The sequence below is a fragment of the Crassostrea angulata genome, unplaced genomic scaffold, assembly GCF_025612915.1.
Source record: "Crassostrea angulata isolate pt1a10 unplaced genomic scaffold, ASM2561291v2 HiC_scaffold_102, whole genome shotgun sequence".
NCBI classification, from domain to species: domain Eukaryota; kingdom Metazoa; phylum Mollusca; class Bivalvia; order Ostreida; family Ostreidae; genus Magallana; species Magallana angulata.
Window position 1 is genome coordinate 49,986 of NW_026441657.1, and position 15,658 is coordinate 65,643.

General features: G+C 33.7%; 2 protein-coding genes across 2 annotated transcripts; both read left to right on the top strand.

Annotated features, from left to right (window-relative positions):
• The first annotated feature begins 212 nt into the window (after positions 1-212).
• Positions 213-5,835, top strand: LOC128169163 (uncharacterized). The gene is made up of 7 exons (XM_052835325.1): positions 213-396; positions 530-578; positions 767-976; positions 1,105-1,181; positions 3,073-3,163; positions 4,069-4,256; positions 5,682-5,835. The coding sequence occupies exons 1-7, from the start codon at positions 382-384 to the stop codon at positions 5,769-5,771; spliced, it is 720 nt and encodes a 239-aa protein (XP_052691285.1). The 5' UTR covers positions 213-381; the 3' UTR covers positions 5,772-5,835.
• Positions 5,836-11,293: 5,458 nt separating this feature from the next.
• LOC128169152 (uncharacterized) lies at positions 11,294-14,548 on the top strand. The gene is made up of 7 exons (XM_052835316.1): positions 11,294-11,308; positions 11,442-11,487; positions 11,625-11,840; positions 11,942-12,018; positions 12,393-12,483; positions 13,648-13,853; positions 14,385-14,548. Exons 1-7 carry the CDS (start codon positions 11,294-11,296, stop codon positions 14,472-14,474), a joined length of 741 nt encoding a protein of 246 aa, XP_052691276.1. The 3' UTR covers positions 14,475-14,548.
• The last annotated feature ends 1,110 nt before the right edge of the window (positions 14,549-15,658 follow it).

A 15,658-nucleotide genomic window follows, 5' to 3' on the forward strand; every position in this document is an offset into this window, starting at 1 on the left:
GATTTTATCAATAATGTAATTAATTTTGTACTTTTTACTGAAGATTTTAAAGGAAGTATATAATAGATATCATCAAACTAATGATATATCAATAGTCAACTAGCAGGTACATCAGTAAACAATCGGTAAACAATGGACGGCCATGGGTAGGGGGGGAGCATTTAGATAGACAGGGAACTGGTCGTATAGAAATGTACTCGGAGATGACTATCTGACAGGGACTAGAAGTTATAATCTGCAAAGATCATCAAATACATTGTACTAAGAAAGTTCTAAGTCCTAATCAACAAATGTAATCATACAATAAAGTGCAATAGATTTGTATATATATAAACCAGTAACACGGCAAACCCACCACAAAAAGATCCTCCATCAACAGAGATGTCCAGACTTCAGGTATCTTTATGCATGTATTTCTTAGATTTCGAACTTTTATAAATATATGTTTAAGGAAAAATAACCATTAGCCTGAACAACTGCGTGTTTGTTTGTTAGTTATTGCTAATCTGTGTTTGGTTTAACTTCAAAGATTTTGACAACGTTTCTGCTGGCCTTCTCTTTGGCAGGGGCTGAAAGAGGTAATCATTTCTTTTTTTTCCCTATCTTTCTTTTGACGTACCATCTGGTAGAAGCGAAAACTCTCTCTCTCTCTCTCTCTCTCTCTCTCTCTCTCTCTCTCTCTCTCTCTCTCTCTCTCTCTCTCTCTCTCTTTCTCTCTCTCTCTCAGAGTCAACTCGTTTTGTAAACTTTTCTTTTGTATTATAAGTTGCTCGCTCACATATCAGTTGTGTCAACTGTAACAATGGAACATGTGTCCCAATTGCTGACACCTACCGCTGCCTATGTCCCACGGAATCTGTCGGAGACTATTGTCAGTACACGGCCTGTAACCTGGACAATTTCTGCATGAACAGCGGGACGTGCCAGGGCGGACGGTGCGTGTGTCCAGATCCTTACAACGGCGATAAATGTGAATGTAAGTGGAAGCGGACTACACACATATTAGTCATTCCTCAACATCTTTTTAATACTTTTTGGCTTGAAGCTACCCTCGTGAATTAAACATCTTTAACAAAAAAATAACTTTAGATGTTGTGTCTTTAGATAAAATCTATCGTAAGAATTGGGATAATGACATCGAAAACGACTTCGCTGTGGAAGGAAACATCAGCATTCAAATGGTAAGTACGTGAGTTTTATATGTCAGCGCCCTCTATACAATATTTACACTTTCCATTGTGTTGGTTTGTGATAAAACTACAAATAAAATTATTTTCTGCTAATCAACATTCCCATTACTTGGTACATAGCTTCAATAGGCGTGTTCAAAAGCGTCACGTGATTGATTGACAGCTGGGCCCGTACATATTCGGATTGGTAATCCAGATAGCCCATCCCAGTTTTCAGACCGAGAGTTACAGGGTTGATGTGCGCCGCGTGATAAATCACAGAATACATTATTTATTTTAAAATGATGTGTGTCAAATGACGTACACTGCTGCAGCAGAAAAGGGGGTTTGCATGATGGGAAATAATGTTTTCAGTAATTTTGATCTACGTATCTAATTGAAAAATATTGTAAAATTTATTTAAAGTAAAGGGAAATGTGTTTTTGAATGTTAAGTGAAAACACAGCGTTCGGCACGTGCTTTAATCTGTCATGAAGCTCTTCAGACTTTTTTGGATTTAAACACGTGCCCACGTGTAATGAATTCTGAAATAAGGAATCATACCTTGGGTATAATGAGATAATAATTTCAGTCGGGGCGTAATCAAATCCAATCAAGCACAAAGGGCTTTATGAATTTGATCACGAGCCGACCAGATTTATCACCTTATAAAATTCAAAAATCATATTTCATTATCATAGATATATCACCCTTGGTAGCGACATACCAGAATATTTGCCCCGATGTGACAGGAAAATCTTGGAGTGTTATCTTACCAAGGCCGAAGGCATTAATTGTCGCACAAGAAGACCTGTAATATATGTTATATAGCATTTTATAAAAATCAAAATCAGTTTGAGAACATATTTACCTTATGAACAAGTGTTTTTATTAGCACTTCATCATATCTTACAAATCATTGTAAGATTTTTTGCAAAAATTATAATTTCGATCTGTGCTTTAAAAAATGATGATTTGTCAAATTAAACAATTAAAGTTAGTCCCTCTGAATAGCTGACGCTGTCCTGATATCTTGATTTTCTATGAACTGTTCACGACGTAATTGATAGGCAGAATTATTGCACACGAGGGTGATATAACAGTTTTGGAAGGGTAATATACATTGTAACTATTTCTGTGAAATATAACTGTTTCCTCGAAAGCAATATAACCATTTTCGGTTTGATTCAGCAATTTTCGGGGCATATGAATAAAATTATCTTATTTGTGACATTACAAGAAAACTATTCAAAAATGCTAGATACATTTATATAATTTTCAGCAATTGCACCAATAAATATTAGAATATTAATTATGCAAACCCCGCTTGCGCCCCAACAATACGGCAATTTAATTTATTAGACTGTACATTACAAAATCGACTGAAGGGTTATTAGAGACAAAGACACTGGAAAATGTAAATATTACCTCACCAAAAATATCAAATTTAAAAGGGAGGATCTGATTGTTAGTTTGTTAACTATCTAACCTCCTTGAGGTAACCAACACTTGACTGATATAGTATCTCAGAGGTATTAAATCAATATAGCTGAATTTTCATGCTGAATTTATTTTCTTTACGAAAATGTTATTTTCCACTAAAATGACAAAAATATCATGGTTTAAAAATTTCTGTTAGCAATATTTTTGTGGGGAAAAGCCTTTAAGAAGCCTTAATCAAAGCAAAATTGAATTATAGTCGTCCTGTACAATAATTGATCTGCTTTATATTCCTTAGAAGAGAAATCTTTCTTCTGACAGAAATTAATGATTTTTTCAAATCTTGAATATCATAAAAGTTTAAGTGTTATGCAGACTTATCATACTAGCAGGTTTTTGCAGCAAAATAAAATTCTAAAAAATACAGCTGATATTGCTTTAAATATGTGAGTACATGTTGCAGGAAGGACAAGAAAACACTCCTCATAATGGACAAATCGTCAAAGGAGAAACATTTAAGCTCAGTCTATACGGCATTAGCCTAGCATATGGTAGTAAGTAGTCAAGCAACAACTAAAATCAATTATACTTTAGTTCATAGCCGCAAAGACAGCTATACCAGAGTCACTACAGCTACACTAAAGGGACAGTTACACTACACATTTAGCTACAGTTCCACTTCACAGCTACAGTAACTCTACACAGTCAGCTACAGTTACTCTACACAGTCAGCTACAGTTACACTACACAGTCAGCTACAGTTGCTCTACACAGTCAGCTACAGTTACATTACACAGTCAGCTACAGTTACATTACACAGTCAGCTACAGTTACATCACACAGTCAGGTACAGTTACACTACACAGTCAGCTACAGTTACACTACACAATCAGCTACAGTTACACTACACAATCAGCTACAGTTACTCTACATAGTCAGGTACAGTTACACTACACAGTCAGCTACAGTTACTCTACACAGTCAGCTACAGTTACACTACACAGTCAGCTACAGTTACATTACACAGTCAGCTACAGTTACATTACACAGTTAGCTACACTTACATTACACAGTCAGCAACAGTTTCCCGAGTAAGCTACAGTTACATCACACAGTCAGCTACAGTTTACAGTTAAAGGTCAGTCAGCTGCAGTACCATAACACACAATCAGCTACGGTTACCACAGTCAGATATAGTGTACAGTTAAAGGTCAGTCAGTTACAGTTACATCACACAGTCAGTTACAGTTACATCACACATTATTATGTAATCTATATCAATGTTCATCTTTGTAATACCTTTTTTACCTCACAATATTACTATGGTCAGTTAAAAAAGCTATTGTTAAACTTAAGCATAGGAAGTCATGTATCGGGTAATGAAGCTATGTAATAACTACATATAATGAATGCTTGGTTGTTCCTATACTCATAAATGATTGTTTTATTTTTAATTCAGGATTTGAATACTGCCTGAGGTTTCTTTACAAAGTCGCAGATTCAAGGGGCATACTTGAAGTAGCACAGAGACGGAAGGAAATTCTTCCCCCTCAAATGAGAGTGGAAGCTAACAGCAGCTACTTCAAAATGGATGGTCAGTGGCATGAAATGACACTGACCCTTCACGGCTGGTCCTGGTCGGACTTGGTAAGTAATCAGTAAGTTTGTCCATACTGGACGGGATGTGGTATAGACAAAAACAATCTTAAGTCTTGTACCAAAAGCTAACTTGATTTATTTTGTATAAACCATATCATAAGTAATGTGTCATATCAAATTAGTTAGTCCGGAATATACCTACAGCAAACTTCAACCAGGCATTAGTAATAGTCAACTAATAAGTAAAACTTTAAATTTTAACAAAACTAGTCATGTATTCATCGACAGATGCAGAAATTTAAACAAGACTTAATTTTATCTATAATTTTGCACCAGTACTGAGTACTTCTGCATAATGCAAAAACTAAAGGCAAGAGCAGACATGTTAAGTTATCAATCCATCGATTGCATGAAAGTTACAAACTTTATTCTAGTATGGGGATGTATATTTGAGAACAAAACTGCAAATATTTCTTGAACTGACTTGTTTCTGCCAAAACTGTTGTCGCAAGGTAAAAAGGCAATAAATAAGAGGTTTTACATGTTTTTTATGGAAATTACGCAAAAACAGGCAATGTTTTTTAATCACTAAAAACCGCGCAGCTGCAGACAGACATTGAACATTAAAAATCTGAAGAAAAAAAATCTTAGTAAAAGTCATTGGTATCCACTCTCCAACCGTATGTTGAAAAAAGGGTTAAAACTTACCCACTAAATTTGTAGTTTGTCTCAAAGTAGGATACCATATTCCTAAAATGGGTCTTAGAAACTACCAATCGGCACGAGGTATATTTGTGTCTTAGGAGGTACATTGATTGGTTTTTATTGCTTTTTTTCTTTTGACAACAGTTTTAGTCAGTTTTTGGACAGCCAGTTCAAAAATTGTTTACATTTTTTTATCCAATGTACAAGATGGCCGGCTGCACACCCCCTTAAATTGATTTTTAAAAAGTACACAGTATTTATGGCACTATTTGACAATGGATGCTTTGTTTTTCATAAATGAAAGTGTATTTGTTGCATCGATTTCAGAGGTTTTTAATTCAAGTAATGCGAAACAAATAAAAATTGTTTATGCGCATTTTTAACCAATAAATGTTTTTTTTAATAATTTATTTATTTATGAAATACAAGCATACACACAATTTTACCCCAAAAACCACACACAAACACACCAAACGCACACGCTCGCCTGCATATTTTAATAATAAACTCTATGTATAGAGTATATATGTTTAATCACGCTAAGCAGTGGTTACTTGCTTAAAAAAATACACCAAAAAAAACAGGAAAAACAAATAGCCAAAAAAGGGAGGAAAAGGAAAAATAGATGTTAAGTTAATAATACACAAGAGGAAAAAACAAAACATAAAACAAAGAAGAACAGCGAAACCGATAACTGTTGACTGATTGCGTATGAAAAGACATCAAGACGTAAACGTTTAAAATAAAGCAAACACTTTCTTTATACAGGTGATATCTGGAGATGCAAGAAACACAGCTTACATTGCTCTGGACCAAGTCAAGGTCATGAGAACGGACTGTCCCAATATTGGAATCTGAATTTGGTAGACTGAGATCTAGAATATTTGTTCAATTGTCGCCAATTATTTTGAATAAAGATAATCAATCCAGTATTTGATTTGTTGTTGAATTGTAAGCAGTAATTTAAGAGATACCATCAACACTTACAAAACATCTTTGTAATAAAACAAGTGGTGTCACACTGCTTAATGGAGCAAAAAACTGATACACCATAGTCCTAACTATAGTAACTAGGATCAAAGGGTTGCATTTGTCGTATCAACTAAGGAAGGGTTTTTTTGTTAATGAGACATTTTTTTCTTCATTATTCATGAGATGAACATTAAATTCAAACATGATTGCAGCGCAATGTATTATTTTAAAAGCCTTTAATGCCCACAGACATACCCACATACATTTAAGTACTCTATAAAACAATGGTAGGTTTGATCGTACAATGAGTTTCTAATTCTGAATATGTTACTTTGCTTGGATAGTTTGAAAGCTTCGGCAATAAAAATACAATTTTCGAAGGCAAAAAAGTAAAGAGGCTTGTTTTGATGTCACAAATGTTGAAAGATGAGCTTATGCAAAACCATCAGCAAAGTTCACGTTCACCTACATCGGTTACAGTTGTGGCTGATGCAATGGTCCTTCCATTATTGCGTGGACCCTGAGGTCAACGCAGAAAATATATAAGCGAGGTTAAACCGGATGCTATGGGGAAAATTCAGCCTGCGCATGAGCTAGTCTGGTTCATGTGGGTAATGGGTAGCTCAGGGAACCAGGCTAGCACACGTTTATCTGAATCGGGATCGGGATTCCGTGCCATATGCACACATAAGTTCAAATGCGCTGTAATTGTAAAGTTGTCGGTAAACAGTACAGAAACAAAGTATTCCTTTTAAAGAAATGATTGGGATGTGATATGAACAATCAGTATTATGAAATAAGTTAATGTTATGCCGAAACTACAACATGCATCAAATAGCATAATTTGCAATGTTTTGTTGTTTTCCGAATACACATGTAACTTAACTTTACATTTATAGTAGGCGAGGCTAGAGAACTTCCCGATTAAATTTTTTTAAGCATTTAAGTATGATTGAATAATTATGTCACTATGAAAGTTTAAATCTCAAGAAAAATGCATCAAAATATGAAATTTTTAATTTACACAAAGCTGTCACTGCATAGTTAACAAAGTAGTGCGAATTGTAATGTGTGCGCAAATAGTAGTTTGCATGTATAGTATCATGCATTCGGTGAATTCTACTATTTGCGCACACATTACGATTCGCACTACTTTGTTAACTATGCAGTGACAGCTTTGTGTAAATTAAAAATTTCATATTTTGATGTATTTTTCTTGAGATTTAAACTTTTATGCAGGGACATAATTATTCAATCATACTTAAATGCTTTAAAAAATTTAATCGAGAAGTACTTTAGCCTCGCCTACTATAAAAGTAAAGTTAAGTTACATGATTGTGTATTCGGAAAACAATAAAACATTGCAAATTATGCTATTTGATGCATGTTGTAGTTTCGGCATAACATTAACTTATTTCATAATACTGATGGTTCATATCACATGCCAATCATTTCTTTAAAAGGAATACTTTGTTTCTGTACTGTTTACCGACAACTTTACAATTACAGCGCCTTTGAACTTATGAACACATATGACACGGAATCTCGATCCCGATTCAGATAAACGTGTGTCAGGGTCCACGCAATTACAAACTCGATTGAAAATAACCGAACCCGATTGAAAACAAAATGAACCAACTGTGTTTAGGATTTGAGCTAATTAAGTCTGCTGTTTTTTGTATAATTGAATAAAAATCCAATATTTATACATAATACGTTAATTGGAAAAGCTAAATATTGGGGGGGGGGGGGTATTCTTCATTAATATTTAGGACAAATGAAACACCTAAACACATAATACTTATCTATCTATTAATATTCTTTTTGTTTTTGAAAATAATTTTTAAAAATTCAAAGATACACCATTCATTTTGCTGATTCATTTTGATGTTGGTTATTTAAAAAAAAAATAAACATCTAGTTGAACAGGACGGTCATAATAGCTCCTTCTGGCGGCCAGGAACAAATACAAGGAATAACACCTCTTTCTTAGGAAATGAACATTCCTTTTTCTTTCAGAATCAAATAGGCTTCTTCAAGTCCATACAATACTTTCCACTGTTCAAATACTCGTCAAATTTCCTTCTTTATTCAATTGTTATATTTATGGAGTACAGTCACGAATACTGTAGTATCTCTAAAGCTCTTTTGATAACTTGCTGTATAAACGCATTAAACCTTCTCGTGATGAAATAAACGCTACTTTCTTCGTCATGATCAGACATATACGATCAGTCATACGTAATTCTCAAATTTAACATATTCAGTATACTGCAGTAAGCATCAAAATCATTGCATAAACGTAAAAGTTGCGTAAGTTTTTCTTTTATCGTTCCTGCAAATCACAAAATTCTTTACCATCTCGCCAACTTCTGTCTCCCATTTTTAACAAAACAGTGCTACCCCATGGATTGCTGGACTTCCAAATGATCTCTGATTATGTTATTTCACATTTGTAGGTTTTTGGTTTGTTTTGATTTTTCAATCTAGAAATTCCCTTTGGATCAGTAGAAACCTTTCCATCTATTGGATTTAAATCTAGAAATTCCTTTTGGATCCGTAGAAACCTTTCCATCTATTGGATTTAAATCTAGAAATTCCTTTTGGATCCGTAGAAACCTTTCCATCTTTTATTTCAGACGTCGTTTAAATGCCGGTATTCTTTTCCAGCGCCATTCGGTAGCACAAATTTTCATTCAAAGTCATCTCGTTTAATTCAAGTTAAATATCGAAGAATAACCTTCTTGAATATATTACATTCCATTCATGTTCTTTTCTTTATCATTTGTCGAACTCACAGCTAAGAGGATAGTATCAGTTATGTTTAACCATTAAAGTGAAATTTTCAGAACAGATCAGAGACATCACATGGTCTGCATTGTGAACTAGATATTCTAAATTTAAGGAGGCCGGTTGGTCAACGAATTAACCATCAGATCTACCTAAAAGTTTAAGATATGGTTTGTTTACCTATAAACAATCATTTATAGTCTGTCCCGAGTTATTGCTTCCATCACTTTTTGATTATTTTTAATAAAAATACACATACCTGTGAAAGAAATGCTTTTAAAATCGTTAAAAGGGAAAATATCCAAGATATCTTCATTGACAAATTATCATTTTTCATTCAAAAAAGTTCACAGGAACGAAATAAAATTTCTTACGGAGATTAATAATGGGAAATGTTTACATCTTTCCTCCATTCGGAAGTACTCGGGACACCTAGCACAGTTTTTCAACGTTATCACCCGGGCTTATAAATGGCTGATACAATACAAAATCCCCGTAGACTTTCTATTTTATGATCTGTAATGAAACCTGAAGTGGTAAAAGCAGCGTTCCAAAACAGATAATCTGGACATTATTCATACTAGTGGGTGAACGTAGTTTTAGCACAAAGGTATTCATAATTATCGAAATATCAAGCGAAAAGTGGATGAAACAAAAATTCGGAACAGAGTATAGTAAAGAAAAAGTCCTTTTAAATTCGGGTATCATCCTATTTATATATTTTTCCTTTCAACATGAAGTTCTTCTCTTCTAAAGGGGATCAATAAAATCTCAAAATTGCCATCGAGCCCTTACAAAGAAATCGTGCGTTTTGGGAAGTAATTTGTAACTAGACTTTGATCAGTGCGTGCACGTGTTGACTTTGCATATGATATCGGACATTTACGAAATAGATTATCAACACGCCGTATTGTTGACATTTACATAACCAAGCTTTTAGTCGACAATAATGCTATTAATTTCACTATGCTCTGCTTACTTAGAGTAATCTAACTGTGTCTTGGTACAGGCCATCGCTACAGTAAAAATGCCTCCCATCTACGCGTAATGTAGCAAACAATTGCTCCGAAACGATTTTGGAGAAAATTAATGACATTGCATTGAAAATAACAATTAAATTATTCATAAAAACATTTTGAGGCTGTAAATATCTTTCATCTAAAAATCTAATTCATTTTAATGATTTCAACACTTTTTCCTCAACGTTTTTTTAACTCGCTTCGAATTTACACACCATGTTGACATTCGAAACTCTTGGGATTTTTCATATTAGATGCATTGAGTTAGAGTTATCTCTCGTTTTTCCTTTAATAAGAGAATATATGACAACTTTTCAATAAAAATTTACATGTATTTGTAATATCGTTAACTTTCTGAGTTTATCCATGCAAATGTGATATTGTGGAAACATAAATTAAAGAGCCTCCCGTGATTTAGCATGAATGTAATGCGCATGCGCACGATTGTAAAATTTAAAAAAATCCAGATGATTTCCGGTTTTTTAAAGGAATTTTCGTTGACTATCAATTAGCGAGGCTTAATTGAGAAAAGAAAATCAAAGCAAATTGGTAATCTTCAAGTACCAGTGATGTTTAAAATATATTAAACAAAAGACAGTACTCTTCCGATTTCTTGCCATTAAAGCCCAAAAATTCGAGTCTATTATTTTAACATAATAGTATAGATGTGTTCCATACCAAAAATTTGTAACTTTATTGATCTTCAAAACACTACGTAGCTACAATATGATAGTGGATTTTTAATACTATAGTTATCTTTCTGATCACGAGGAAAAAAAGGTCTTTATAAAGATGCAGAAAATATTCAAACAAAGCCAAATATTTCAACTTTTCAAGCAATACTTGAAAGTCTGTGGCTAAACAAACAATTGAAATCTTAAAGATAGATAAGATAGATAGAGATCTGAGAAATATGTTTACTTCCCCGTCTCTTTTAAAACATAAATTTCATAACAACATGGACTGCACACCCAATGTTTGGTCAAGTATTAATTTGTACCCATTTCCTTGAAATGGTAAAAAACGGCTAAAGTTGTGTCTGTTGTAAACTATTCATAGTCACCAGAGTTAATCACTGTCCTTCCTGAGAAGGCTGCTTCATTTCTTGCACAAAACATGATTTCAGATCAAATTTAGACCGACAATCTTTACATCTCCTATATTGTTTTGCCAAAAGTACACAACAACGTCGTATGCACCAACTGTCTCCATCCTCATTTACAAATTATCAGGGTGGGTACGTGGGGTTTTTGAACGACTTTCCAAAGTACTGAGATTTTATCAACCATATAATTAGTTTAGTACTTTCTCTAGAAAATCTTTAAAAAAAAAGCTATCTGAAAAACAAATCTCACTGATGGTATATCAATAAACAATTGACAGGTGCATCAGTAAATGAGCCGAACAGGGAGCGGTTTATAATAGAGTGGGAACTGGTTGTATAAAAAAGTACTTTGAAGATGATTATCACAAATGGAATAGGATTTTTAATCTACAACTTTCATCAAATAATTTACAATTATTTGTTCATATATATGTATATATACACGGATAACAGAGCAGACCTGCTAGAGTCAACAGAATCTACCACCAATAACGATGTCTGGACTTAAGGTAATTAGATTCGTGTCCAAATACTCTTACAATTATAAAAATATTAATTCAAGAAAATGAATACTCCATATATTTAATAGTGGGTAACTGCAGGGATATTTAAGTTATAACTTATGTTTGTACTTTAAATTAGATTTTCACAATTCTTCTGGCCATCTCTCTAGTGGAAGCTAAACTAGGTAACTCTGTCTGTCTGTGTGTGTGTGTGTGTGTGTGTGTGTGTGTGTGTGTGTCTCTCTCTCTCTCTCTCTCTCTCTTTCTCTCTCTCTCTCTTTCTCTCTTATAATATTACAATGTCTTTCCTTTGTAACGTTAGTTGCACGAGGACATGCCTACTGTCATTTCTCAATTTGTAACAATGGAACATGTATCCAAACCGCCGACTACTTCCGCTGCCTATGTCCCCCGGAATCTGTCGGGGACTATTGTCAGTACAAGGCCTGTAACCTGGACAATGTCTGCATGAACAGCGGGACGTGCCAGGGCGGACGGTGCGTGTGTCCGGAGCCTTACAACGGCGATAAATGTGAATGTAAGTGGAAGCGGACTTACAACGTCTTAAACGTCTAAATCGGTCAGAAGTTGGCATTATAAGATATCTTGTCAATGCATAATTTATTCTTTCAACTTCAGATAAAATATACCGCAAGACTTGGGACACTGACAATGAAAATGATTTCCATGTATATGGACAGATTAGCATTCAAACGGTAAGATATCAATCACGAATCCAATACATATTCAACAGCTTTATCATTCTCAATGTCAGCAAAAACTAGACATCAGCCTATGTTATAAACAGATTTACTGACCATGTCGATTGCGCAGTTGCTAAATTCCCAGGTACATTGACTATAGAAAAGTTACTTATTTGTGTAAATGGCCAGCAACATTTTTCAGTTGCTTTAGATAAAGATAAAGAAATATATTTTCAAACTGAAATAAACAAGACATTAGTGTAAGTTATTGTAAGGTATTGTAATAAGCCTATTATATAACGCGTTATTATTAAACTATATGCAATGGTAAAAATAAAGATTGACTGTCAACTGACACATAGTAAACATGAGGGTAAATGTTACAGACAGGACAAGAGAACACTCCTCACCACGGGCAAGTCGGCAAAGGCGAAGGATTCATACTCACCCTATACGACATAGCATACAAGTATTTAGGTTTGTATCCACGTGACACAAATAATACAGGCCATGTTTGAGAATTTTAAAAACAAAACTAGACATGCATATTGAATTTTCACTCAATTTACATGTTCAAAAAATATATTTTTCAAGATATTTTGGAAATGGACGTGAATGTTATCGTTAATGATGCGCAAAGTTTAAAAGAAAGGCTATGTTCGGCGTCGCACACTGCCGCTTGGCAAGCTCGCGGATATAAATTGTTTTGTTTCTCAAAGAATATATTACGCAGGCTTTTTGAATTTTTGGGTACTGTTTTGGGGTTACTGAAAATTGATTATCGTTAATAAAATACAGTTGTCTGACAAAATAACATTAAACATAATTTTAGTATTACCTTCAGTTTACGAAATCAAATGTTGGATTGCCTTCATATATCGACTTGTTACTATTAAGAATTGAATGCTTATTTTGGATATCTTCAGACCTTTAACAACGGGCTGAGAAAACAATGAATCATACTGCCTGCTCCAGCGCTGTGATAATTTGTCTGCTCAGCCTGGTGTGTTTTAGTTCATAATCATTCATGCTTTTATTAGTTTTTATTTTTATGTTAATTTCCATATTTTTGTGATTATACGCCGTGATTAGGTTTGACGCGTGTTTGACGTGTATTGTTGACACTGAACGTCACATATTTCTATTGCAAATATATAAGGAGATATACACTGAATGCAGACATATAGCAATATATACTGAACCAAAGGTCTAAGTGTTCACCCAGTATATACGGTAATGTTTTTAAAAATTTGTCTTGGCGTCGTGGTGAGCGATTCCCATGTAACTTTCAAATAGTTGAGAACGATGTATTGAACTTGACCTATTGTTGCGCCATTCGAGACCTTGACCTTTGTTGAATATCAACCAACCACTTCCAGTTTGGTTGAACTTCGCCCAGAGCTGCTTTCAAATTGTTTTAGGTTGCCGATAGAAAAGACGTTTCACTTATAAAAAAGAATCCACATTAAAGTTGAACTACAACAGCACAGATTACCTATACATGTATTAAGATCTGTATATAATTCTCATTCATAAGCACCATAAATAGGCCATTCATACCATGATCTGTTTAGATATGCTATATGCGGCAGGTTACATGTAGCTCTAGGTTATCATACTGATGAATTGACTTAATTCCAGGGTTTGACTATTGTGTGAGATTTCTATACAACATCGCTCTCGATGATAAGATTAGTGTGCATCCCGCCATTTTTGACGTTTACCAGAGGCGTAAAGAAATCGTACCCTTCCAAAATAGGATGGTTGCCAACAGCAGCGCTTTCATCAGGGACGGTCATTGGCATGAAGCCAAATTCAACGTGCACGGCTGGGAGCAGGCGGACTTGGTAAGTAATTGTAGACTAGTAACAAACTGTATTAATCTTGCAGATGCAGAAATGTTTTGAAGTATAAATGACCTGGTTAAACAATGATGGCTCAAATATGGCCGATAAATAGGATAACTATGTATAACTAATACATATAAGTTGTAAAAATTTCTAATATACCATTACACGCGTACCTATGATTAAAAAAGAGGAAATTATTGTATTATCATTATGATTAATACACTGATATTTCTAAATATCAAAGTGTAGCATCAATGTTGACTTACTAATCAAAAATTTTAAAAATCAAAAAGAAAAACTCTTCTTCCAAGTTAAAATTAAGAGTTTAAAATTTAAAATATTTTTAGTTATGGGTTTTTTTTTTTACAAGTGTAAATTCCGTTATCCTTTGATTTGATCCTTTGATTAAATCTAGTGAATAACAATAAGATTTATGATTTTATGAATGGTTTGTATGATGTTATCTGGCTGGCTTTGAAGGGAAATCGACTTAAGTGGGTATATCTGCTGTATTATGTTTTTCTACAGATAATATACGCAGCGTCGGCAAACACCTCGTACATCGCTATAGATCAAGTCAAAGTGATGAGAACAGACTGTGCCAATATTGGAATCTAAATAACCTCGATTTGAGTCTAGAATACACTGATGTTCAATTGTCATAAGATGAACTACAAATAAAGACTAATGAAACAGCCTTCTTTAATTAACTTGGTGTTGTTAATTTAAGATCGAAAAACCATGTTTGGTTGTATGGTCGTATGGTTGTAACACATAGTTTTATTGTTTGGGAAATTTAAACTTGTAAGTAATTGATCAGTTTGTAAACTACTTATATTGATAGAAAAACTAATAAATCATGATACTAACAATGGTGGATTGCATCAATTAGTTTCATGTATCAACTATACCCGGAAGTCCATACATCGGTGAGTCGATCCTTTTTGTCTTTAATAGTATTTCGCAGTCGACAAAAATCAGAAAGACTTGGTAGAAAATCAAACGTCATATTTTCTAGAAATTTCTACAGACATTACAAAGTGAATACTGTTGCCCAGAAGAAAATAAAATTTTAAAAGTTTATCATTGATTTTTAAATTCTCAACAAATACATACATTGTATATCCTTAAATATCTTATATGAGGGTATGTTTTCATATTTACATAGCTTAATCACTTTTTTTATTTTTAATTGTCATAAATTTAGTGTTTTAAAATAGTGTTTTTATTGACAATGAAATCTGCTCTATTAATGTACTTCGCCAAATATTTTCATACAACTGTAGCTAAGGTGCAAAGTTTACCTTAACAGCAGTATAACCCTTTCAAGACATGAACAAGTTTATATTCTTTAAAACAAAATAGTAAACTACATAATGTATCGCAGTTGGATGCTAATAATCGCAAAGTTCAGTTAAGGGACCGTTTTTTAAATTCTATTGTTTTCACTATTTCAAAGGCTTAACGACATGACTATGCATCGCATTTTACTGAAGTTATGAATTAGCATTAATAGATTTTGAAAAAGCCCTCGGGTTCAATTTCTTGGTCTTTAATTTACAAAGTCTTGAAATTTCTTTGCTTTGGTGAATACATTATTCAATTGGTAAAGATATCTAATACAAACTTCAAAGCTGAATCTTTACAAACTGGTTTTCTATCAAACGAAATTTCTGTTGAAAAATATGTAGACCCTGTTGCACCTTATTTATTTCTTTTCTGTCTCTAGATTTTATCAACTTCAATAAAGCATAATACTGGTATAAAGGCCTTTAATTGATACATATGACAAGGGTCATAGA